Source organism: Salvelinus sp. IW2-2015, unplaced genomic scaffold (genome assembly GCF_002910315.2).
Source record: "Salvelinus sp. IW2-2015 unplaced genomic scaffold, ASM291031v2 Un_scaffold5501, whole genome shotgun sequence".
Classification (NCBI taxonomy): Eukaryota; Metazoa; Chordata; class Actinopteri; order Salmoniformes; family Salmonidae; genus Salvelinus; species Salvelinus sp. IW2-2015.
The window spans coordinates 43,928-71,458 of record NW_019946766.1 but is presented as its reverse complement, the minus strand read 5'-3'; the positions used below and the strand labels follow the sequence as shown (position 1 = coordinate 71,458).

Here is a 27,531-nt window from a genome sequence, read left to right as displayed (position 1 = left end):
TATCATATATACACCACACTGACTGCTTATGTGCTTTACTCATTACTAACAACACACTGACTGCTTAGTGCTTTATCATGATAAACATCACACTGACTGCTTAGTGCTTTATCATATACTAACACCACACTGACTCTTAGTGCTTTATCATATACTAAACATCACACGGACTGCTTAGTGCTTTAATCATATACTACACCACACTGACTGCTTAGTGCTTTATCATAATACTAACATCACACTTGACTGCTTTATCATATACTAGCATCGCCATGACTGCTTAGTGCTTATCATATACTAACACACTACTGACTTAGCTTAGTGCTTTATCATATACTAACATCACACTGACTGCTTAGTGTTTATCATATACTAACACCACCACTGATGCTTAGTGCTTTTCATATACTACATCACACTGACTGCTAGTGCTTTATCATATACTAACATCACAACTGACTGCTTAGTGCTTTATCATATACTAACATCACACTGACTGCTTAGTGCCTTTATCATATAACTAACACATCAACACTGACTGCTTAGTGCTTTATCATATACTAACACCACACTGTTATGCTTAGTGCTTTATCATATACTAACACTCACCTGACTGCTTAGTGCTTTATCATTTACTAACATCACACTGACTGCTTAGTGCTTTACTCTAAATCATACTAACATCACACAGACTGCTTAGTGCTTTATCATATATCTTAGCATACAACACTGACTGCTTTATCAATATACAACACCAACACTGACTGCTTTGTGACTGTAATCATAATACTAACATCCACACTGAACTGCTTAGGCTTTATCATATACTGAACATCACACTGACTGCTTGTGCTTTACATATACTAACATCACACTGACTGCTTAGTGCTTTATCATATACTAACATCACACTCGACTAGCTTAGTGCTTTCTCACATTACTAACATCACACTGACAGCTTGTGCTGTTATCATATACTAACATCACACTGACGCTTAGTGCTTTATCATATACTAAACACACTGACTGCTAGTTTTATCATATACTAACAATCACAGCCTGAACTGCTTAGTGAACCTTTATCATATACTAACATCACAACTGACTGCTTAGTGCTTTAATCATATACTAACACTCACATCTGACTGCTTAGTTACTTTATCATATACTAACATCACACTGACTGCTTTTTAGTACTTTATATATCTAACATCACACTGACTGCTTAGTGTTATCATATACCTAACATCACACTGAATGCTTAGTGCTTTATCATATACTAACATCACACTGACTGCTTAGTCTTTATCATATATACATCACACTGACTGCTTAGTGCTTTATCATATCTACACACATGACTGCTAGTGCTTACATTCTAACATCACACTGAACTGCTTTAGTACTTTATCATATACTAGCATCACACTGATGCTAGTGCTTTTAATCATAGTACTAACATAGCACACCACACAACACTCACAACACAAACACACACCTGACTGCTTTAGTCTTTATATTACTACCATCAACCTGACTGCTTAGTCTTTATCATATACTACATCACACTGACTGCTTAGTACTTCACAATTCAATACTCCATACTCAAGCACATCTGCATAGTGCTTTATCATATACAACATACACACACTGACTGCTTAGTACTTTATCATATCCTAGCACACACTGACTGCTTAAGTGCTTATCAATATATAAACATCACACTGACTGCTTAGTGCTTTATCATATACTACATAAAACACTGCCTGCTTACTATTATCATCACTACTGCCACTCACACACTGACTGCTTAGTGCTTTATCATATTACTAGCATCACACTGACTGCTTAGTGCTTTATCATATACTACATCAATGATCTTACTACTTATAATACTACACACACTATGACTGCTTAGTGCTTCACATAACTACGACATCACACACGACTGCTAGTGCTTTTATTCACACATCACCCTGACTGCTTAGTACTTTATCATATACTAACATCACACCTGACTGGCTTAGTGCTTATCATAATATCATCACACTGACATTACGTGCTTATCATATACTAATCATCACACTGACTGCTTAGTGCTTTATCATATACTAACATCCACACTGACAGCTTAGTACTTTATCATATACTAACATCACACTGACTGCTTAGTGCTTTATCATATACTAACATCACCTGACTGCTTAGTGCTTTATCATATGCTAACACCACACTGCGCTTAGTGCTTTATCATATACTAACATCACACTGACTGCTTAGTGCTTTATCATATACTAGCAATCACACTGACAGCTTAGTGCTTTATCATATACTAACCCCACTGACGCTTAGTGCTCTTACTCATATACTAACATCCACTGACTGCTTAGTGCTTTATCATATACTAGAATCACACTGAACTCAGTGCTTTTATCATATACTAACACACACCTGACTGCTTTATCAATAATCACACTCCTGACTGCTTAGTCTTATCAACAATACAATCACACACTGACTGCTTAGTCGCAATACTAATATCACACACACATGACTAGCATCTCACTGCCTTATCATATACTAGCATCACACTGACTGCTTAGTGCTTTATCATAACTACAACCACACTGACTGCTTAGTGCTTTATCATATACTAACATCACAACTGACTGCTTAGTGCTTTATCAGTATACAACACCACACTGACCGCTTAGTGCTTTATCATATACTAACATCACACTGACTGCTTATCCATATACTAACATCACACTGACTGCTTAGTGGCTTTATCATATACTAACACGCACACTGACTGCTTAGTGCTTTTATCTATACTAACATCACACTGACTGCTTAGTGCTTTATCATATACTTAACATCACACTGACTGCTTTAGTGCTTACATATACTAACATCACACTGACTGCTTAGTGCTTTATCATATACTAGCATCACACTGACTGCTTATCATATGTTAAGACCACACTGACTGCTTAGTGCTTTATCATATACTAACATCACCTGCCTTGCTTTAGTGCTTTATCATATACTAACACCACACTGACTGCTTAGTGCGTTTTCATTATACTAACATCACACGACTGCTTAGTGCTTTAATCATTACTAACACACAACTGACTGCTTACTGCTTCTACTCATATACTAACACCACACTAGGACTGCTTAGTGCTTTATCATTATACTAACATCACACTGACTGCTTAGTGCTTTATCATATACTAACACCCACACTGACGCTTGTGCTTTATCATATACTAACATCACACTGACTGCTTTATCATATACTAAACACCACACTGACTGCTTAGTGCTTTATCATATATAGCATCACACTGACTGTTAATCATCTGTTAGACCACACTGCTGCTTAGTGCTTTATCATATACTAACATCACACTGAGATGCTTATCATCATACTACATCACACTGACTGCTTAATCATATGTTAGACCACACTGACAGCTTAGTGCTTTATCATATACTAACATCACACTGACTGCTTAGTGCTTTATCATATCTAACACACCTGACTGCTTAGTGCTTTATCATATACTAACATCCACACTGCTGCTTAGTACTTTATCATATATCAACACCACACTGACTGCTTGTGCTTTATCATATACTAGCCATCACACTGACTGCTTAGTGCTTTATCATATACTAACCACAACACTGACTGCTTAGTGCTTTATCATAATACTAGCTTATCACACTGACTGGCCCTTTAAAGTGCCTTTATTTCCCATATTACTAGCATCACCACGGACTGCTTAGTGCTTTATATATACTAGCATCACACTGACCTGCTTAGTGCTTTATCATATACTAACACCACCCTGACTGCTAGGTTGCTTATCATATTACTATCATCACACTGACTCTAGTATGCTTTATCATATAACTCAACATCAACTACGTGACTGCTTTAGTTATACTAGCTCATCTCTATGCTTACTATATAACATCACACTGACTGCTTAGTGCTTTATCATAATACTAACATCAACACTGACTGCTTAGTGCTTATCATTTATATAACATCACACTGACGTGCTTAGTGCTTTATCATATACTAACATCACACTGACTGCTAGTTATATACAAATACATGACTCAAAGTTAACCACACTGACTGCTTAGTGCTTTATCATATACTAACATCACACTGACTGCTTAGTAATTTATCATATAACCATCACACTGACTGCTTAGGCTTTATCATATACTAACATTGCACACTGACTGCTTAGTGCTTTATCATATACTAACACACACTGACTGCTTGTGCTTTATCCATATACTAATCACACTGACTGCTTAGTGCTTATCATATACTAACACTCACCTGACTGCTTATGCTTTATCACTATACTAACATCACACTGACTGCTTAGTATTTTAATATATACTAACACACACTGACTGCTTTGTGCTTTATCATATACTAACACCACACTGACTGCTTAGATGCTTTATCATATACTAAACATCACACTGACTGCTTAGTGCTTTATCATATACTAACACCAACACTGACTGCTTAGTGTTTCTTATCATATACATACACACACACTGACTGCTTAGTTGCTTTCATGATTTAACTACAGCACTCACACTGACGCTTAGTGTTTATCATAACTAGCATCACACTGACTGCTTAGTGCTTTATCATATACTAACACCACACTGACTGCTTTAGTGCTTATCATATACTAGCTCACTGACTGCTTTAGTGCTTTATCATATACTAACACCACACTGACTGCTTAGTGCTTTTCATATACTAACACCACACTGACTGCTTAGTGCTTTATCATATACTTAGCATCACACTGACTGCTTAGTGCTTTATCCATATACTAACACCACACTGACTGCTTGTGCTTATCATATACTAACACCACACTGACTGCTTAGTGCTTTATCATATACTAACATCACACTGACTGCTTAGTTGCTTTATCATATACTAACATATCAACTGACTGCTTAGTGCTTTCATATACTAACATCACACTGACTGCTTAGTGCTTTATATCATATACTAACGATCACACTGACTGCTTATGCTTTATCATATACTACATTCACACTGACTTGCTTTGTGCTTATCAATACTAACATCACACTGACTGCTTAGTGCTTTATCATATACTAACACCAACTGACTGCTTAGTGCTTTATCATATACTAAACATACATGACTGCTTAGTACTTTTATCATATACTACATCACACGAGCTTTGTCTTTATCCTATACTAACACCACACTGACTGCTTAGTGCTTTATCATATACTAAACACACACTGACTGCTTAGTGCTTTATCATATACTAACACCACACTGACTGCTTAGTGCTTATCATATACTAACATTCACACTGACTGCTTGTCTTTATCATATTACTAACATCACACTGACTGCTTAGTGCTTTATCATATTACTAGCATCACACTGACTGCTTAATCATATGTTAAGAACCACACTGACTGCTTAGTGCTTTATCATATACTAAACACCACACTGACTGCTTAGTTACTTTATCATTGATACTAGCATCACACTGACTGCTTAGTACTTTATCATATACTAACACCACACTGCAACTGCTTTAGTGCTTTATCATATACGAACACCACACTGACTGAGCTTTATCATCATACTAACACCACACTGACTGCTTAGTCTTATCATATACTAACATCAACACTGACTTATCTTTTGGTTTTTTTATCTGGACTTGGATGTTACTGCTTCTTGTGTCTTTTCATTGAACTGGCCACGTACTTGTGCTTAGTACATTTATCCTACTAACACCAGACTGACTGCTTAGTGCTTATCATATACTAACACCACACTGACTGCTTAGTGCTTTATCATATACTAACACCACTGACTGCTTAGTGCTTTATCATATACTAACACCACACTGACTGCTTAGTGCTTTATCATATACTAACATCACACTGACTGCTTTATCATATACTAACATCACACTGACTGCTTAGTGATTTATATATACTAAACATCACACTGACTGCTTAGTACTTTATCATATACTAACACCACACATGCTCACACAACTGAGCCACGTTCTAAGTATGCATACTTCCATTAAAAGTCTGTGTCTTGTAAAGTAAAACAGAGCTGGTATGGATAATGTGTGTCATATTATACATGGTTCTAAAATAGAGAAAGATGGAGTACAGTATGTAATAGTAACTAATAATCCAGTAGAGAAAGATGGAGTACAGTATGTAATAGTACTAATATAATCAGTGGAGAAAGATGGACGTATATGACAATAACAGTAGGAGAAATGAGTACAGTAGTAATACAATATATCCAGTAGAGAAATGGAGTACAGTATGTAATAATAAATATAATCCAGTAGGAGAAAGATGAGTACGTATGTAATATACTAATATAATCCAGTAGAGACAGATGGAGTACAGTATGTATATACTATATAATCCAGTAGGAGAAAGAGGAGTACATATGTAATAATACTAATATGAATCCAGTAGAGAAAGATGGATACATATGTAATATACTAATATAATCCAGTAGGAGAAAGATGGAGTACAGTATGTAATAGTATAATATAATCCAGTAGGAGAAAGATGGAGTACAGTATGTAATAGTAACATATAATCCAGTAGGAGAAAGATGGAGTACAATATGTAATAGTACAATATCTCCTCCAATCACCTTTAGGGTCGTCCAGCTCCTTCTTGCAGACCTCCCTGACTCTCTCCAGGAGCTCGGGCCCAGCCAGCCGCTTGGAGACGCCCGCCCTGAGGAGCACTGCCCCTGCGGGTGAACCGGAGCAGAGCTTGCCCTGCCGCCCGGGGCTCCTGCTTCTGCTTGGGCATCAGGCTGGACCAGTCCACATCAATCACATCCAGGGGACCTGTAGGAACACAGCACATATGAAGGACTTAGACCACAATAAACCAAACAACTATTTAGTTCACAATATTTAGTTATTTACCAGTGTCTAACTGCAGACTAGCACAGGTTGCCAGGTGTGTGATATTGGGCAATGTTTTGAGCTGGTTTCGAGGACGCCATTGGACAAGAATTTCTCATGACCTGGCAACCCCGCTGGCAAACCATAAAGGACTGTGAGTCCTTTCTCAGCCAGAAGGACTGTGTAGTCCTGTTCTCAGCCAGAAGACTGTGTAGCCTTTCTCAGTATTGTACCTGGCGTCTTCTCTTTCCTGCCCATCCCTCTCTCTTCTGGGCGCTGTCCGCCAAGATCTCATCCAACTCGTCATCACTGATTGGCTCGTAACTCCTCCCTCGCCAGACACCACCGACACAGCGTCATCCGCCTTCGCTTCATCTTCGTCTGAGGACAAACAAATAAACTCACTCATTAACTGCTACCATATCAACACAAACATAGACAAACAGATATGGGACAAGGCTGTTGTTGCCAGCTCCCATGGTCACTGTCACACCAACTGTTCTGGGATCAGGCTAGTAGTTTGTGATTCTATGATCCTTACCGTCAACGCTGTCCTGTTTCTTCTGCTTCCTGTATCTCTCCTCCCACAGGGTGATGGCTGTTGCCTGGTTTGTCCTGGTCCGTGCCGCGTGTCCCAAGGCTTCGTGGGGGAGCAGGAGAGAGAACTCAGCCCTGTCCGGCCCCTGAATATCTGGTCTCATGTGATCTGGCCTTATGTCCGGTCTTATATCTGGCCCACCTCTCATATCCCCTCGAATGTCTCCCCTAATATCAGGTCTCATGCCCCTCGAATGTCTCCCCTAATATCAGGTCTCATGTCCCTCGAATGTCTCCCCTAATATCAGGTCTCATGTCCCCTCGAATGTCTCCCCTCATATCAGGTCTCATATCCCTCGAATGTCACCCCTTCATATCCCCTCGAATGTCCTCCCCTAATATCGGTCTCATGTCTCCCCTCATATCAGGTCTCATGTCCCCTCGAATGTCCTCCCCTCATATCGGGTCTCATATCCCTCGAATATCTCCCCTAATATCAGGTCTCAGTCTCCCCTAATATCAGGTCTCATATCTCCTCTCATGTCTCCTCTCATGTCTCCTCTCATATCTCCTCTCATGTCCCCTCGAATGTCTCCCCTCATATCGGGTCTCATATCCCGCTCGAATGTCTCCCCTAATATCAGGCTCAATGTCTCCTCTCATATCTCTTCATATCCTCGAACTGTCTCCCCTCATATTCAGGGTCTTCTCCTCGCATGTCCCCCTCTTAAATCTGGTCTGTCTCCCCTCATATCTGGTCTGTCTCCCCTCAATATCTGGTCTGTCTCCCCTCATGTCCATCCTGTTCTTGGGGGTCCCCATGTGGCGGCAGGTCCATCAGTAGCATCCTCTCCCGCTCCCGGTCGTTGCCATGGTCGCCACCACGGCCAACGCCCCTGTTGCCGCCGCGCTCCCTTTCCCGCTCTCGTTCGTGCTGCTGCAGGAGACCCTCGGGCAGAAGCCGCTCTCTCTCACCCCGCATGTCACGGAGATCACGCTCTCTCATTTGCTCTCTGTTCGCTCCACGCATGAGGAGGGGTTCACGGCCCCTCCCACCCCACTCCCGTGGCCCCTCGGGCTCCCAGTCTCTCGCTGCCCCTGCTGCTGGAGAGGAGGTAGTGGCCCCGGAGGCCCTGTTGCTGTCGGAGGTCCTTGCGCTCACGCTCCTTCCAAACTGTTCCCGCTCCCTCTCTCTCTCCCTCTCACGCTCTCGGCCGTCGTAGGACCCGGCCCGCGACTGCACCTGACGCTCTGACTCAGGGGAGCTACGTCTGGAGCTGTGCTGCGAGAGTCCTGCCGGTCTGGAAGGAAAACCAGCAGAAATGTAATAAACAGATATAATATCAAATCAAACTAGTAAGGAGCTTCACTGTTTTCAACTAAACCTGTTAAAAGTATGTGTCTCGCGTACCTGAGGAGGTGCTGCGACTGGGCTCTCCTCTCCTCAGCTGGTCGATGCGTGACTTCCGCTCCTCTCCCCTCGCCACCGGAGGCTCTGTGACCACTGGTCCCCTCTCTCTCTCACCACGCTCCTGTCTCCGCTCCCTTTCTCGTTCCCGGTCTCGGGAGTTGCCCCCCTGGAGCTGGTGTCCTTCTCCTGGGTCGGCCTGGTCCTTGGCCCTGCTGAGGGTCCTCTCTGTGGGCTGACTCGTTGGAGGGAGAGCGCGAGACGTCTGGATGAGGCCCTGCTTTGGTTGCTTCCCATACTGCTGCTCCTCTTCTGCTCCGGAGGAGGCTTCCTCAGCAGGGGCTGGGACATGAGGGGCTGGGGGGGCAGGGTCGGTAGTAACATAGGAGGGTCCTGGGACAGCAGAGGGGCGATGGGCAGGAACAGGCCTCTCCATCCTCTCCCTCTCCTTGCCCCCCCTCGGACCTCCTCTCCTGGGAAGAGCTTCGGTCGGAGTCCTCTCAGTGGGGACTGTGGGGGGMGGTGCCTTAACGGCCGCCGATCCACCACCGCGCTCCAGCACATCCTCGTCAGACCAGTCGCTGAAGTTGGTGTCCATTTTGACGGGCTGTGGCAAGGGCTCTGCAACAGAATGTGGCATGGCCCTCTGGGATAGCAGAGCCTCCTTTGGCGCGGGCGGGGGCGTCCGGGGACCCCTCTTGTTCCTCTTGCCCAGGGGAAGATGGGAGGAGCCTGGTTCCTCCTCAGACGCGTCCGACTCGGCGCCACGGGATCGTTTCCTCTTCTTGTCCAGCGCCTTCTTCTTAGGCGCCTTGCGGGGGGAGAGGAGAGGGGGCGGGGGGCCGTCCGAGAGGGCCATGGAGGAGGGGGGCTCTGGGTTGGTGAACCTCTCTGGAGCTCCTGAAACACCTCCTGCCACGCCCTCCTCCTTCCTCCCCTTCTTCAGGCCTTTCTTCTGGGACTTAGTCTTCTTCTTGCCCTCCTCATGACCTGACGGGACTGGAGCATCTCTGTCCTCGGTGACCAGGGCCACGGGCGGCGGGGGAGGGGTGGGCTCCCGACCGTCCCTCTCTTTACCTCTCCTAGAGTCCGAGCCGGAGGCCGAGACAGGGGTACTGCTATCTGAGGGGTGCTCCCCCCGTCTCTCCCCTCCTCTGCCTGCTCCTCCTCTGTCTCCACGGGCGTCAGCCTCCTCGTTCCTGCGGCTCCTCCCCTCCCTCTTGTCCCCGCCTCCACGYCGCTCCTCGTCCTTCCAGCGGCTGGGCTTGGTGTCCTCCGCTACAGAGGTGCTGGGGGGGGAACGCAGGAGGGGGTCCTGGGGCGGGAGTACCACCTGACTCAACAGCCGGTGTTTCTCAACACCTGAACACACACCAAGAAGCAGAGGGATTCTGTTAGCACCATGRCAAGGTTTATCAACACCATGGAAACGTCAACGAAGGTCAAAGAAACAAAACACCTTTTTATCTTAAAGGGCGCCTTGGCTCGGTCTCAAAGATCTCTGATCGCCTTCTAATAACAATCAAACACCAGCTGTTACTTCTATGTCAGCACGTTGAGTTCCAGTCTGTCTGTATGAAATGTGCTCAACCATTAAAAGGTATTATCACCATTACTGAGTGTGCCCTGGGCTCACGTGGAGGGATATTGAAGTGATCAGGCCAAGGCACCCTTTGGGGAGGTGTTAATCCATACGGGACTAGTTTCCTCCAGACAGAACCAGTGCTGTTTGTTTTTCCCATTAAAGAGTGTCCCTACTGTCAAGCACTGGAGGAGGAGGACACACTGGTACTGTGATGGGGAGGATGGTGATTGGGCCAGGGCCAGAGGTGGGGCGGACCTTGGGCTGGCCTCCACCAATCAAACGCTCACTTTTCTCCTCAGGGCTGTTGTATTCCTCGCCGTCTCCTGGGGTGGCGTCCCTTGCTCGCTTGGGAGAGGGGCGAGTCGGGCTGGGTGTGGTCTCTACCCTGTGCCTCTTCCGGCTGCAGATGACACACACAGAGAAGAGGGGTTAGAGGTCAGCTGGGTGGTGTTACGTAGGAAAGAAACAGACGGAAACGAACCACAACTAAGGTAAAACGATGAAGTGATTCTAGTTATGAGTCATGGGTTAGTGGTTACCAGGGTTGGGCCTGGAATTGAAATGGAACTGGCCCCAACCCTGGTGGTTACTACTGATACTTGCCTGGTCTTGCGGTCTTCATGCGGGTCTCGGACAGAGCGGTCGTCCCTTGGTTCATCCCTAGTCCGTTCCCGTCGCTCATCCCTTCCTTTCTCACGCTCCTCCCATTCCCGCTGCCTCTCCCTCTCTCTTTGCTCTCGCTCCCTCTCCCGCTCTCGTTCCCTCTCCCGCTCTCTCTCCTTCCTCTCCCTATCTCGCTCCTCCCTCTCCCGCTCCCTCTCTTCCCTCTCCCGTTCCCTCTCTCGCTCCTTTTCCCTCTCTTTCTCCTTTTCCCTCTCRTTRTCCTTTTCCCTCTCTCGCTCCCGTTCTCGCTCCCTCTCCCGGACCCTCTCCCGCTCTGCCTCCCTCTCCTTCTCCTTCTCTCTTTCTCTCTCCTTCTCTCTTTCCCGTTCCCTCTCTCGCTCCCTTTCTCGGGCCCTGTCCTCTCATCGCCGGTCCCCTCCTTTTTCCTCTCCTCTGCGTTCATCCCTTCCTCTGGTCTCCTCCCTGTCTGGCTCTTCTCCTCTGGCTGGGTGCCGACCAGGAGAGGACGCTCTTTGGTCTGTTAGAAACAGAGGAAACAGCCAGTCAGTCACAACATCCAACACCAAGGGTTCCTTCTCAATGCATCATTCAGAAAGCATTAGAGAAGAGGCCTGAGGACCTTGGATCTTCTTCTCCAGTACGATAGAAGAGACAGGATGCTTTACGAAGGCTTTCTGTTACATAGAACTGTGTTTCTATTTTAAATCACTCACTGCAAAACATTGAGATTGTTTTTCAATGAAAAGCGTATTATAAATCGTATTTTATTTAACTAGTATTATAGATTAAATGTATTTTTTATTAGGATACGAGGAAAGACCTCTCCTCACCTCTCTCCCTGTTCTCTCTGCGGTCACCACGGTCYGTGTGACCACCTCTACGGTCGTAGGATGAGTCTCTCCCAGTCGCCTGCTCCCCTCCTCTCCTGTCTCCGTCATAACGGTCACGCTCCGCTCCTCCTCTGTCGACACCTCCTCTTTCGGCGCCTCCTCCTCTTTCGGCGCCTCCTCCTCTCTCTGCGCCTCCTCCTCTCTCCGCCCCACGGTCGGTGCTCCTCTCCGCACTCTTCTCACGGAAGCCTCCGCCGCTACGTGACTCCCAACCGTCATGACCACCACTCTCAAGCTGGGAGCCTCGGGCATTCCGGGTGGAGCCTGAGGAACCTGAGGGAGGAAGGACAGAGTTAGAAGTATGCTGAAACAGACACAGAGGGGATTGGATTATCTGGCCTGGGATTCCCACGGTGGGAGGAGTTCGCACCAGGTGAATAGTAACTGCATTTGTTTTGGAACRGGGCGGCCTCCCAGGCATGAGCCAGGTGCCCCCTCTGGGCTGACGGTGAAACGGGTTCAAAACAAAGTGGCCTAGGTTAAGAACGTGGAGTAATGAGTAGGAATCAGATTCTTTTCTCACATGCAAAAGTGAATGCTTTTGATATAAACGCTTTATCTGCCTTCCCAATGAAAACTCATTTTATCAAAAAGAGATGTATGTTTCTGGATGATGCTCCATGCTGCTTTATTGACAACATGGCCGAGCGGCACAGATTACTGTTCCATTTGAGAAGGGTGCTCCTCCCTCAGCCATAGACTGGTGCACCGCAGTTCATCTTGATCAAATTCCCTCACTTCCACAAARACCACAGCAACAAACACATTAACAACTGTTACTACAACTGGCCATTAGTAGATTTTGCTGGTSATAAGATGTGTGATGTCATGTGTGACCTCACCTTTGTCAGATGCGTCAGCCTCGCGGCCCCTACCCCTGCCAGGTCTCTCAGCTCTACTCTCTGTCCTCGTCTCCCCCCTCCCTTCAGTCCTCCCTCCTTCCTCTCGCCCGTGGCCCCTCCCATASCCCCTCCCCTCCTCCGGGACAGCCTCCTCCTTCCTGTCCGTCTTCTCCCTCTCTCCTCTCTCCCGCTCCCTCTCTTTCTCCTTTTCTCGCTCCCTCTCCCGTTCTCGGTCACGGTCCCTGTACTCCAGAGGATCTCGTCCGGAGCGTGTTGACGTGGTCTCTGTGGTTCTGGGTTCCCGGGTCGAGTCCTTGGTGTCCCGGTCTCTATCCCTGGTGGGTCCCTGGAGGTACTGGTGGAGTCTCCTCGTCGGTCGCTGCGCCCGTCACCCGGCGCTCTCGCCCTCTTTTTGTCTCCCGGTCCTCACGGGCGGCATCACGAGAAGAGCTCGTCTCTGCCACCTCGTCAGTCCCGGTCGTCACGGCTACCGTCTTTCTCTGGCTTCCCGCGGCTCTCTGCAAGGATGAGACCAGAACACAGGTTTGTGTTGTTACAGCGGCCAGCCAAATGACACAATGTAGGGACTGTTTTCATATAAACAAACAGTAACATATAGAAAACCAGGAGTTTATTTAAAGGTGTGACCACATATAGAAAACCAGGAGTTTATTTAAAGGTGGTGACCACATATAGAAAACCAGTAGTTTATTTAAAGGTGGTGACCACATATAGAAAACCAGGAGTTTATTTAAAGGTGGTGACACATATAGAAAAACCAGTAGTTTATTTAAAGGTGGTGACCACATATAGAAAACCAGTAGTTTATTTAAAGGAGGTGACCACATATAGAAAACCAGGAGTTTATTTAAAGGTGGTGACCACATATAGAAAACCAGTAGTTATTTTAAAGGTGGTGACCACATATAGAAAACCAGTAGTTTATTTAAAGGAGGTGACCACATATAGAAAACCAGTAGTTTATTTAAAGGTGGTGACCACATATAGAAAACCAGTAGTTTATTTAAAGGTGGTGACCACATATAGAAAACCAGTAGTTTATTTAAAGGAGGTGACCACATATAGAAAACCAGGAGTTTATTTAAAGGTGGTGACCACATATAGAAAACCAGTAGTTTATTTAAAGGTGGTGACCACATATAGAAACCAGTAGTTTATTAAAGGAGGTGACCACATATAGAAAACCAGTAGTTTATTTAAAGGTGTGACCACATATAGAAAACCAGTAGTTTATTTAAAGGTGGTGACCACATATAGAAAAACAGTAGTTATTTAAAGGTGGTGACCACATATAGAAAACCAGTAGTTTTATTTAAAGGTGGTGACCACATATAGAAAACCAGTAGTTTATTTAAAGGTGGTGACCACATATAGAAAACCAGTAGTTTATTTAAAGGTGGTGACCACATATAGAAAACCAGTAGTTTATTTAAAGGAGGTGACCACATATAGAAAACCAGTAGTTTATTTAAAGTGGTGACCACATATAGAAACCAGTAGTTTATTAAAGGAGGTGACCACATATAGAAAACCAGTAGTTTATTTAAAGGAGGTGACCACATATAGAAAACCAGGAGTTTATTTAAAGGTGGTGACCACATATAGAAACCAGTAGTTTATTTAAAGGTGGTGACCACATATAGAAAACCAGTAGTTTATTTAAAGGAGGTGACCACATATAGAAAACCAGTAGTTATTTAAAGGGTGAGGACCACATATAGAAAACCAGTAGTTTATTTAAAGGAGTGACCACATATAGAAAACCAGGAGTTTATTTAAAGGTGGTGACCACATATAGAAAACCAGTAGTTTATTTAAAGGTGGTGACCACAATAGAAAACCAGTAGTTTATTTAAAGGAGGTGACCACATATAGAAACACCAGTAGTTTATTTAAAGGTGATGACCACATATAGAAAACCAGTAGTTTATTTAAAGGTGGTGACACATATAGAAAACCAGTAGTTTATTTAAGAGGTGACCACATATAGAAAACCAGGAGTTTATTTAAAGGTGGTGACCACATATAGAAAACCAGTAGTTTATTTAAAGGTGGTGACCACATATAGAAAACCAGTAGTTTATTTAAAGGAGGTGGGACCACATATAGAAAACCAGTAGTTTATTAAAGGTGGTGACCACATATAGAAAACCAGTAGTTTATTTAAAGGTGTGACCACATATAGAAACCAGGAGTTTATTAAAGGTGGTGACCACATATAGAAACCAGTGTTTATTTAAAGGTGGTGACCACATATAGAAAACCAGTAGTTTATTTAAAGGAGGTGACCACATATAGAAAACCAGTAGTTTATTTTAAAGGTGGTGACCACATATAGAAAACCAGTAGTTTATTTAAAGGTGGTGACCACATATAGAAAACCAGTAGTTTATTTAAAGGTGGTGGACCACATATAGAAAACCAGTAGTTTATTTAAAGGTGGTGACCACATATAGAAAACCAGTAGTTTATTTAAAGGTGGTGACCACATATAGAAAACCAGTAGTTTATTTAAAGGTGGTGACCACATATAGAAAACCAGTAGTTTATTTAAAGGAGTGACCACATATAGAAAACAGTAGTTTATTTAAAGGTGGTGACCACATATAGAAAACCAGTAGTTTATTTAAAGGAGGTGGACCACATATAGAAAACCAGTAGTTTATTTAAAGTGGTGACCACATATAGAAAAAACCAGTAGTTTATTTAAAGGAGGTGACCACATATAGAAAACCAGTAGTTTATTTAAAGGTGGTGACCACATATAGAAAACCAGTTAGTTATTTAAAGGTGGTGACCACATATAGAAAACCAGTAGTTTATTTAAAGGTGGTGACCACATATAGAAAACCAGTAGTTTATTTAAAGGTGGTGACCACATATAAGAAAACCAGTAGTTTATTTAAAGGAGGTGACCACATATAGAAAACCAGTAGTTTATTTAAAGGTGGTGACCACATATAGAAAACCAGTAGTTTATTTAAAGGAGGGGACCACATATAGAAAACCAGTAGTTTATTAAAGGTGTGACCACATATAGAAAACCAGTAGTTTATTTAAAGAGGTGACCACATATAGAAAACCAGTAGTTTATTTAAGGTTGTGACCACATATAGAAAACCAGTAGTTTATTTAAAGGTGGTGACCACATATAGAAAAACAGTAGTTTATTTAAGGTGATGACCACATATAGAAAACCAGTAGTTTATTTAAAGTGATGACCCATATAGAAAACCAGTAGTTTATTTAAAGGTGATGACCACATATAGAAAACCAGTAGTTTATTTAAAGGTGATGACCACATATAGAAAAACCAGTAGTTTATTTAAAGGAGGTGACCACATATAGAAAACCAGGAGTTTATTTAAAGGTGATGACCACATATAGAAAACCAGTAGTTATTTAAAGGTGGTGACCACATATAGAAAACCAGTAGTTTATTTTAAGGTGGTGACCACATATAGAAAACCAGTAGTTTATTTAAAGGTGGTGACCACATATAGAAACCAGTAGTTTATTTAAAGGTGGTGACCACATATAGAAAACCAGTAGTTTATTTAAAGGTGATGACCACATATAGAAAACCAGTAGTTTATTTAAAGGTGGTGACCACATATAGAAAACCAGTAGTTTATTTAAAGGGGGTGACCACATATAGAAAACCAGTATTCATTTAAAGGAGGTGACCACATATAGAAAACGTTCTGTGTTTTATGTTAATGAGTTGCTGTACCGTCTCGACGCTCGTGTCGGTGCTCCTGGGCAGGTGGGCTCCTCCCCCTCTCGCTGCGTCCTCGCTCACGCCCCGAGAGCGTTTCGTCCTCCGGGGCTAGTCCTCCTCTGAGGAGAGGAGGTGTCCGGGAGGCTGCAGGGGAGCGGAGGAACACCTCTGGCCAGGAGGTGAGGAGGCGGCTGGGGCTCGCGGTTGTAGGCGGGGGATGCCGAGCGGCGCCGGCGGGGGAAGGAGAGTGTCTCTGGCTGAGGAGCCAGAGTGGAGGACGGGGAGTGGTGGCGGGGCGGGGGGTGCGCTTGTGCGGGAGGGGGAGACCTGGAAGACCAGGAGAGACGAGGGTTATGGTTATTCAGGGAAAGTGACCGTCTTGCTAGTCTGTCTACCATCTACACCAACTCATGAGAATCCTGCTAATAATATGACTGAAAATGCTAGTGTTAGGATAGATGGCATCTTTAGACCATCGTCTCAGGTTCAGGTGCTGCTGCATATTTCTCCATTTCTGCAAGCAGATGTTTATACTGTCATCTTACTGCTTCTGGCATGACAATGATGTTATCTTGTTAGCGTCTAACAGGCTACTGACCTGTGAGGTGGGGAGGCAGGCGCAARGGTCTTCTGGGAGGCTACTTTTGGGGAGGTGGACTTGTTCTTCCTGGCTGACGGGGACACCTCTCGGTCTCTGGAAGGAGAGGACACGCTGCCGGAACGTTCCTCCGACATCACTGACCGCTTGGCCTTGTGGGAGCTGTCTGACCGGTCTCTGCAAGAGCCAAGAGAAACTAAAAGTGAGTCCCTTTCATAGTCTATTCAACAACAGTGCTAACAGATGTTTTTAAATGACTGTTGATTAGACTGTTGTTGTGCTTGTTTCCAGTGGGTCTTGTTATGCCTATTCAACGAGGCTGCTAGATCCCTCTACAGCTTGGAGCGGAGCTGGACAACATGGCAGTGAACCTCTTTACCTGCGTTTCTCCTTCTTCTCCTTGTGTTTCTCCGCATCTCTCCCTCTCTCCTTTCCCTCCTTGGGCGGCTTCTCCTCACACTTCTCCTTGTTCTTGTGCTTCCCCTTGTGTTTCTTCCCCCCGGCTGCCACGACAGGGTTCCCCAGCGGAAGCACCGGAGGAGGGGGGCTGGGGGTGCGGGGACCTTTCTTCTTCCCGTGGCCCCCCTTGGAAGATCTGGCCGTGGCGGACGCAGAGGACGACACAGAGGTCTTCTTCTCCTTCTTCCTGGAACCGGAAGCTTTAGGTCCTTTAGTGTGTTTGGGAGATCCACTGGACTTCCTGGAGGAGGGGGATCCTTTAGAGCTGGAACGCTCCGGGGATGTCTGGAATTACAACGCGGAATAAAGGCAGAACTGGTTAGCATGGACACTGAAAGGAGAGAAGTCTAAACCAGATATGAGTGTTGATATGAATGGCTCCTGAATGACAATAAGGTTAGGTAGGTATCTCTTCTTACCTTGGATATGATAGTGGTTCTCGTTTTGGTGGTCGGCTCCTAGTGAGAGATTGTAAGTGTATAAGGTTATAAAACAGATCCCCCTCAGTCTTAATTCATGCAGGGCTCTATGAACTATAGTAGATATAGCTACAGTCGGTACATGCATACTGGTACCTCTTTCTTGATAACAATCTCCTCTCTTTTCTCCATATTCTCCTGCTCCAACTTCATGAGCTCCCGCTGGATCTTCTGTCTCTTCATCTCTAGGGATAACTCGTAGTCGTAGTCGCCGTTATCCGAGTCTAAAAGTCAAATACAACAGCACATTACTTAAGGTTAGAATATGCAATACAAACAAGTTTTCCCAATAGAGTGAAAAAYGGTTCGACATTCATTAGTTCTACTTTCATATGTTAATAAGGGCACGTGTTTTCTTTMTTTTCGTCGTGCCTATTGAACACGGCCCTACTTTCAAACCTCACCTTCGCGGTTGGCTTCCCACTCKGTGGTCTCTTCTTCGCTGGCAGGGGTTCTCTCTTTAGTGATTTTTATATCTTCCTTCTCCCTGTGGCGGCCTCGGGACGAGTCTCGCTGCTGCAGAACACAGACAGGTTTACATGCGAAGACTCCCATACATGTTGGTCTAATATCTAACTAGTAAAATGGTTGTTCACTATGTCTAAAGAACAGAGAAAACAGGACCTGAAAGCGAGGTGTGTGTGGAGAGTAACTCACTCTGGCTGTGGGGGACGTAGGCTCCTCTGGCTCTCTCTTTGTAGCACTCTGATTTCAACATCCTGCCTCTTATTCTTCATCCTCTCTCGCAGATCGCCAGTTGGTCTCTCCGCTGACCTGTTTACACACAAACATATGGTAATCTCAGGCATTGGTTCAGCATAAGACAACTGGCTTATCAAATACAATAAGAAACAGCCATGGGAGAATATTGGGACCGTCTGACTGTGTTGCCCACTTGCATAAAATATCTATTTTTCAGTTGCCTGCATACAYGGGTCACAGGCAATTCTCCAAGGCCATCTAACCTGCTAAAAGATCCACTAAATCCTTTGCCTCGTGGCTGAGTTCCATGTGTGTAGCGACAAGTATTGCCGTAACTGCAATTCCCAGTCTTCAACCAATTTCTACAATTAGTCTGAAAGGAAGAAAGCAAGAAAGTGTCATTTCATGAAGCAGAAATAGGGTTTTGCTCTGATGAATCCAAAAATTCAAAGATGTTCTTTCTCTACCTTCTCTGGACATGCATGTGTTGTATCTGTCAGTGGGTTAGATGCAGGTGTAGAGGTACACACCTCGACAGCATTACTACCAGTGCTGGGGCCAAGTCTTTCAAACACGCTGGGCCGGCGAGACGGGGTGGTGGTGGTCTGGCTACTGCTGCTGTCAGATATGGTTTTAGAATTCTCCACTGTTACCCTCCGCCTTATCTTGGACATTCTGCAGGGCTGCAATGGTAGAATAATATATTATAAACCTGCATTGGTACATACAGCAATCTGAATATGCACTTTACTGTAAACAACAAAACATTTCAACGTTGGTTTGTCAAACWACAAAAATCAGTAGCCTGGTTGACATTTCCATTTTAATCTATTGGGKATTTTGTGAATCTTTTTACACACTGGACACACACTGATCTGGGGTGTAATTATCCAAACAGTTGCAAAACGTTCCATTTTGCAAATAAAAATAGTTTTTAATTGTACAAATTCAGTTTGCTCCCTTCCCGTTTCGTTCCGTTTGCTTCCGTTTAAGAAGTTTTGCAACAGAATCGGCTTAATAAATACACCCCAACATCAACGTTAGCGCTACCAATCAAGCCCCAATGATGAGTTAACATTAGCATATTGATGCTGACTAGTTACTAACACATTAGTTAACTAATCACTTATGCATATTTTTGCCAGAGATCGTATCTGAAAATTCAGTTTGGTAGCTAGCTAGTTAATAGCGAATGAAAAGGGAACTTTGGATATTTATGATAACGTATTAGCATAAGCTAGCTATGCTCTCTGGGCCCGAGGCCTGTATAAGCCATCCCCAAATTCAAAGATCCTGGAAAGCTATTGCACATTGCAGTAAAAATGTTGCCTCACCCAAAATATTAATTCGGTGTCGCATCTATTTTCGTAGGCAATGGGATTCGCTACCTTTTGAAATTACAAGTTGTATTCTTGTATTTCAATGGCAGGGGCTCCCCTATCCGCCTTCATGTTGGCAAAGGGTGCGTGTGTAATGATTGGGTGTGTTTTCGACCGTAGATATCTAAAAGTGGAGCCGCAATATAATCTACACGCGCGGGGAACTATGGGATACTGGGTGTCTTCTTTTTTCTTTACACGAGTTTGAGCCTGCAAGTTTGGACAGAATGGACCTATCATCATATCCATGATTTTCCACAATTTGTGAGAGATTTTTTTTGCTGTATTGAAAGTTAAAATAGTGCTAATTTGCTGAGAAATTGGTTTACTAGTCCTAGGGGAGTAGCCAAAGCGCATGCGCGTTTTATTTCCTACGCTCCCTACCCCCTCGAGCCACCAGGGGCTAGTTGTTGGAGCGCAATGGCGGTGCACCGGGGACCTTCTTCGAAATGGCTCTTTTCCCGGGAGCAACTAGAAACAACGCCGTCCCGCCGCAGTGGAGTCGAATCTGATAGGGAACTTTCTTACCGACAGCAAGCCGCCAACCTAATTCAGGATATGGGCCAGAGACTCAACGTGTATCCTTTCTGAAAATGAGGCTTTCAGCCCGCTATGTGGCAGCTAGGCTAACTAGCTACCCAAAATGGTTGTGCCGTTTGTTAGCTTGGTACCTAGTAGCCAACTAGCTTTCTTTGCAAGTAACTGAAATACAGCTAAATGTGTCCATTTAAAATACAAGTTGAATGTTTTACTTCGACTAACGTTATGTCTTGTTTGGATTACAAAATAGGATACCTAACGCAGTAACCCTAACCTTTGAGGTTGTTACGCTAGCTAGTTCTTCAGCTAACTTGATAGCTAACGCACCATGCTAACCTCGTTCTGTTATGTGATCAGCTAACGGTAGCTGTTATTTTGGCCTGCTAGACGTTCGCCTTAGCAGCTCTGTTATCGTCTACTCCGCCGGCTGGATGTACGAATAACTATTAGTTAATYATTTTTATGAACATATATAATATGGTTTGTTATGTTATCTCACGAGGTAGTTAGTTGTGACATCTTGGTCAGCTGTGTCTCATTATTGGAGTAACGTTAGTGAACCTGAGCTAACTAGCTGAGATGGGAACAAAGCTAGGTGGATTGTCACCCAACTACCGGTAAATGACATCAGCCAAGCCAACTATGATGTTAGAATAGTTTATGCATTGATTGCAGTATTCCTGTTGTTTCCGCATATCACTTGGAATTCCTTAACCTTGTATTCAGCTCTCAACTCATCAAACACTGCAATCGTTTACATGCATAGATTTTATATGATTCACTCTTTCACTAAGTTTCATAGGAATGTAAGTAATCACCATCTCAATTGTAACATAGATTTGTTTTTGTATTTTCTCTCTAACTCTCAATCTAGCCTCTTCCTATATCTCGTTGTGCTGTCTTGCCAACTCCTATAGTCATTGTGCTTGGTGTGACAATGACTTGCAACACAAACAGATCTGGGACAAGGCTAACTTCTATCTACAAGGGAGATCTGAGGGATGTTCTTGTAGTCTTGGGCAGTTACCGGGTTATTTGGAAATAGCAGTTCAGTGCTCTAACTATTTAATATAAGTTTTTCTATACGTTTTAATATTTGTAGCTACTTTTTAAGTAAATACCTGCAGTCAACTTGTACATTTTGTCATTTAGCAGATGCTCTTATCCAGAGCGACTTCAGTAGTAGTAAGCGCATACGTTTTCGTACTGGTCCCCTGTGAGATCGAATCCACAACCCTGGCGTTGCAGCCCCATGTTTTACCAGCTGAGCCACACTGGACTACCTACACTAGTTCCCTACCATAGTTGGCCCAGAACAGTTGAGCCAGTCACATGTTTGTAAATAGCAAAAGTGGGAGCAGGTGATCCAACTGTGTATAGACAGAGGTCGTGTTTTATATTGAAAGTCAAGTGTGTTTTGCCTCAATGGAGTGATCGGGGATGTGCACTATAGTTTTTCTTCACAGAAATACAACACATTCGGCAGAAAATAAGCATAATTTTCATCTGATGACGACAGAATTGCAATGCTGTTTGGCTGGCAGCCACACAAGTAGGCTAAATGAGCTTACAATTTTAAAAAGCAATGTATTTTTTTTGCGAAAACGATGCATGGCCATCATATTTCTGTTTATCATAGAAGAATGTAGCCATTTAATCTGGCGTTTTACCAGAGAGAAGTAGGCTGGCTACATAGAGAAAAGTAACTACACATCAGTCAGAGCGCTGTCTGCTGATAATGTGGGAATTCTCATCAATCAAATCACATTTTATTGGTCACATGTTTAGCAGATGTTATTGCAGGTGTAGGGAAATACTTGTGTGTTCCTAGCTCCAACAGTGCAGTAGTACTAACAATTCACAACAATACACACATGTAAAATTATGGAATTAGATATATAAATATTAGGACGAGCAATGTCGTAGTGTCATATGAGGTGTCAAAGCCTTTGGATGAGTTATCTGTACAGCTGCCACTGCAGCTTGATCGGAGGGCCTGTGGTCCGGACCTCTGGCAGTCTCTATGGGGGTGCCACAAGGGTTAATTCTCGGGCCGACTCTCTTCTCTGTATCCATCAATGATGTCGCTCTTGCTGCTGGTGATTTTCGGATCCACCTCTACGCAGACGACACCATTCTGTATACTTCTGGCCCTTCTTTGGACACTGTTAACTAACCTCCAGACAAGCTTCAATGCCATACAACTCTCTTCCGTGGCCTCCAACTGCTCTTTAAATGCAGTAAAACTAAATGCATGCTCTTCAACCGATCACTGCCTGCACCTGCCCGTCCAGCATCACTACTCTGGACGGTTCTGACTTAGAATATGTGGACAACTACAAATACTTAGGTGTCTGGTTAGACTGTAAACTCTCCTTCCAGACTCGCATTAAGCATCTCCAATCCAAAATGTAATCTAGAATTGGCTTCCTATTTCGAACAAAGCATCCTTCACTCATGCTGCTAAACACCTTCGTAAAACTGACCATCCTACCGATCCTCGACTTCGGCGATGTCATTTATAAAATAGCCTCCAAGACTGCATCCAATTTGTTGAGTAGAGTTTATCACAGTGCCATCCGTTTTGTCACCAAAGCCCCATATACTACCCACCATGTGACCTGTACGCTCTTGTTGGCTGGCCCTCGCTTCATACTCGTCGCCAAACCCACTGGCTCCAGGTCGTCTACAAGTCTCTGTTAGGTAAAGCCCAGCCTTATCTCAGCTCACTGGTCACCTTAGCAGCAACACCCGTAGCACGCGCTCCAGCAGGTATATCTCACTGGTCACCCCAAAGCCAATTCGTCCTTTGGCCGCTTTTCTTCCAGTTCTCTGCTGCCAATGACTGGAACGAACTTCGAAAATCACTGAAGCTGGAGACTCATATCTCCCTCACTATCTTTAAGCACCAGCTGTCAGAGCAGCTCACAGATACCTGCCATGTACATAGCCCATCTGTAAATAGCCCATCCAACTACCTCATCCCCATTCTGTATTTTATTTATTTATCTTGCTCCTTTGCACCACAGTATCTCTACTTGCACATTCATCTTCTGCACATCTACCATTCCAGTGTTTAATTGCTATATTGTAATTACTTCGCCACCATGGCCTATTCTTTGCCTTACCTCCCTTATCTTACCTCATTTGCACACACTGTATATAGACTTTTTCTACTGTATTATTCACTGTATGTTTTGTTTACTGCTGTGCTTTATCTTGGCCAGGTCGCAGTTGTAAATGAGAACTTGTTCTCAGCTAGCCTACCTGGTTAAATAAAGGGGAAGTAAAAAAACTAATCCTTGCGTTTTTCCTCTCCGTTCTGGGCCAGTCTGGGCCAGTCTGCTTCTCCCCTATCTTCTCAGAGCAGGCAGGCCCGTTGGCCTAGCGACTCCAGACTCCACACATGCATAGTGTGGACCAATACTGCTCCACAACCAGTTTTGTTCATTTGCACAATGTCTCTAATTCACATTCCTTGTAAATGTACAAACTCACCAAAAATGACTTTTTTATAACTTTTATTTAACTAGGCTAGTCAGTTAGGAACAAATTCTTATTTTCAATGACGGCCTAGGAACAGTGGGTTAACTGCCTTGTTCAGGGGCGAACGACAGATTTTTACCTTGTCAGCTCGGGGATTCGATCTTCCAACCTTTCGGTTATAGTCCAACGCTCTAACCGCAACCTTTTGGTTACTGTCCAACGCTCTAATCATAGGCTACCTGCCGCCCGCTGTAGCTCCTTCCTGTATATGTCTAACTTTATGAGCTGGACTGCCTGTTTTTGAAAACATTTTTTTGTGCTCGATAGCATATTTTAGCTAGCAGCCTCCACTATTACTTGTGCTCATTATGTTATTATTCTGGTAATAGACTTCAAATAGGCATTTTCACCCGTTTTTTTGGCGTGCACTAAGCCTGTAATAGCGTAAATCCTGGGATGAGTGAAGGACGGTATGACAACCTGGATACCGCCCAACCTTAATGTCTTTATTTCTACAGATCATCTCCCAAACAACCTTGTTCCTGGCTGCGAAGGTGGAGGAACAACCTAGGAAGCTTGAACATGTCATCAAAGTGGCCCATGCCTGCGTCAACCCCCAGGATGCCCCACTAGACACCAAGAGCAATGTAAGTGAGGCCTGTACCTGGGTGTTGTGATGTGGATCTCTTGTATGGTGATATTGAGAGAGAGCACCATTACAAATATGAAATCTGTTGAACTTTAGGCATACCATCAGCAAGCTCAGGAGCTGGTGATACTAGAAACGATAGTACTGCAGACGCTAGGTAAGGATCTGTCTATAGATGGATGATACATGGAAACTTCATGGGTTGCATCCCAAAGGGCACCCTATGCTTTACACACAGTAACATGCTTTTTTGTACAAGGGCACTACCCAGTGGGCCCTGGTCTAAAATAGTGCACTACCCCAGTGGGCCTGGTCTAAAGTAGGCACTACCCGTGGGCCTGGTCTAAAGTAGTGCACTACCCCAGTGGGCCCTGGTCTAAAGTAGTGCACTACCCCGTGGGCCGGTCATAAAGTGTGCACTACCCCGTGGGCCCTGGTCTAAAGTAGTGCACTACCCAGTGGCCCTGGTCTAAAGTAGTGCACTACCCCAGTGGGCCCTGGTCTAAAGTAGTGCACTATAAAGGGAATGGGGTGCCATTTGGGACGTAGTCGTGGTACTTTTTGGTTCATTTGCATCTGGATGGCCAGTGGGCTTTGGAATGTCTAATCGTGTTCCATTACATTGTTTTCAGGTTTTGAAATAACAATTGAACATCCTCACACTGATGTTGTGAGATGTTCCCAGCTAGTGCGAGGTACAGCCTTCTTCCTGTGTCTTTCCATCTTATCACCTTCTCTCATCTTTGACACACACCCCAACACAGACACTTATACTTGTATTAAACCTCTGCTGTATGTAGTAACCAGTTCTAATAATGTTTTCATTTTATTTCATTCCAGTGCTTGTCTGAGACTCCGAGCTAACCTTTGACCCCTCTCTTCCTTCTATTACAGCAAGCAAGGATTTGGCACAGACTTCCTATTTCATGGCTACCAACAGGTTGTTATCCTGACCCCGCCCCCACTATGTTGCACTGTGATGGCACACTATAGCTTCCTGTACTGGCAGGTCCCCTTCCTGTGTCCAACGCCCTCTTTGCGCCAGGCAGGTTTCTGGGAAACCCCTAGGGGCGGTACCAGCCAGCCAGGCTGCAGCAGTGCGGTGTATTGTACAAGGGCTCAGTGTTGGCACTAGGGGTTGAATGCACAATGTGAACGTGTTGGTGGTGCTGTGACTGTCCTCACTGACCGTTTGGTTGCTACACGAGTGCATATGTCTCCTCCTTCCTAAAACACAATTGGTAGCCTGAATATAGCTTGCCACTAAAGATCAGTGAAAAGATGTAAACTATAGCATCTGTCCGGTAAGTATTAATAAAGTTTTTTTTTTTTTTTGATTTATGTTTGGACATAGAAGCTAATATACACTGCTCAAAAAAATAAAGGGAACACTAAATAACACATCCTAGATCTGAATGCATGAAATATTATTCTTAAATACTTTTGTCTTTACATAGTTGAATGTGCTGACAACAAAATCACACAAAAAGTATCAATGGAAATCAAATGTATCAACCCATGGAGGTCTGGATTTGGAGTCAAAATTAAAGTGGAAAACCACACTACAGGCTGATCCAACCTTTGATGTAATGTCCTTAAAACAAGTCAAAATGAGGCTCAGTAGTGTGTGGTGGCCTCCACGTGCTTGTATGACCTCCCTACAATGCCTGGGCATGCTCCTGATGAGGTGGCGGATGGTCTCCTGAGGGATCTCCTCCCAGACCTTGACTAAAGCATCCGCCAACTCCTGGACAGTCTGTGGTGCACGTGGCTTTGGTGGATGGAGCGAGACATGATGTCCCAGATGTGTTCAATTGGATTCAGGTCTGGTGAACGGGCGGCCAGTCCATAGCATCAATGCCTTCCTCTTGCAGGAACTGCTGACACACTCCAGCCACATGAGGTCTAGCAGTGTCTTGTATTAGGAGGAACCCAGGGCCAACCGCACCAGCATATGGTCTCACAAGGGGTCTGAGGATCTCATCTCGGTACCTAATGGCAGTCAGGCTACTCTGGCGAGCACATGGAGGGCTGTGCGGCCCCCAAAGAAATGCCACCACACCATGACTGACCCACCGCCAAACCGGTCATGCTGGGGATGTTGCAGGCAGCAGAACGTTCTCCACGGCGTCTCCAGACTCTGTCACGTCTGTCACATGTGCTCAGTGTGAACCTGCTTTCATCTGTGAAGAGCACAGGGCGCCAGTGGCGAATTTTGCCAATCTTGGTGTTTCTCTGGCAAATGCCAAACGTCCTGCACGGTGTTGGGCTGTAAGCACAACCCCCACCTGTGGACGTCGGGCCCTCATACCACCCTCATGGAGTCTGTTTCTGACCGTTTGAGCAGACACATGCACATTTGTTGGCCTGCTGGAGGTCATTTTGCAGGGCTCTGGCAGTGCTCCTCCTGCTCCTCCTTGCACAAAGGCGGAGGTAGCGGTCCTGCTGCTGGGTTGTTGCCCTCCTACGGCCTCCTCACGTCTCCTGATGTACTGGCCTGTCTCCTGGTAGCGCCTCCATGCTCTGGCACTACGCTGACAGACACAGCAAACCTTCTTGCCACAGTCGCATTGATGTGCCATCCTGGATGAGCTGCACTACCTGAGCACGTTG

At 44.6% G+C, this 27,531-nt stretch overlaps 2 protein-coding genes across 2 annotated transcripts; one reads left to right on the top strand and one right to left on the bottom strand.

Moving 5' to 3' along the window:
* Positions 1-6,736: 6,736 nt before the first annotated feature.
* Positions 6,737-20,348, bottom strand: LOC112078288 (zinc finger CCCH domain-containing protein 13-like; the record flags this gene model as incomplete). Its single annotated transcript, XM_070442009.1, is given in 29 exon segments — positions 6,737-6,842; positions 6,844-6,944; positions 7,240-7,330; positions 7,333-7,379; positions 7,540-7,773; positions 7,844-7,898; positions 8,311-8,819; positions 8,822-8,836; positions 8,947-9,121; positions 9,123-9,200; positions 9,202-9,375; positions 9,377-10,305; positions 10,702-10,928; positions 11,132-11,669; positions 11,983-12,315; positions 12,885-13,274; positions 13,358-13,402; positions 16,639-16,837; positions 16,839-16,953; positions 17,225-17,401; positions 17,604-17,968; positions 18,103-18,141; positions 18,259-18,386; positions 18,567-18,678; positions 18,820-18,870; positions 18,873-18,936; positions 19,128-19,237; positions 19,395-19,547; positions 20,199-20,348. Coding segments are annotated over 28 exon segments (5,551 nt in total), but the record flags the coding sequence as incomplete, so codon positions are not given.
* An 89-nt stretch (positions 20,349-20,437) lies between these two features.
* On the top strand, positions 20,438-26,712 carry LOC112078287 (cyclin-T2). Its single transcript, XM_024144574.2, has 6 exons — positions 20,438-20,821; positions 21,510-21,589; positions 24,788-24,916; positions 25,015-25,075; positions 25,551-25,613; positions 25,813-26,712. Exons 2-6 carry the CDS (start codon positions 21,542-21,544, stop codon positions 25,869-25,871), a joined length of 360 nt encoding a protein of 119 aa, XP_024000342.2. The 5' UTR covers positions 20,438-20,821; positions 21,510-21,541; the 3' UTR covers positions 25,872-26,712.
* The last annotated feature ends 819 nt before the right edge of the window (positions 26,713-27,531 follow it).

Bases quoted from the DNA above. Each gene is read 5' to 3' on its own strand.
- LOC112078287 (XM_024144574.2), top strand. From the start codon at position 21,542: ATGCATAGATTTTATATGATTCACTCTTTCACTAAGTTTCATAGGAAT. The intron at 25,076-25,550 runs GTAAGGATCTGT...CATTGTTTTCAG, and splicing joins GATAGTACTGCAGACGCTAG to GTTTTGAAATAACAATTGAA. The intron at 25,614-25,812 runs GTACAGCCTTCT...CTTCTATTACAG, and splicing joins ATGTTCCCAGCTAGTGCGAG to CAAGCAAGGATTTGGCACAG.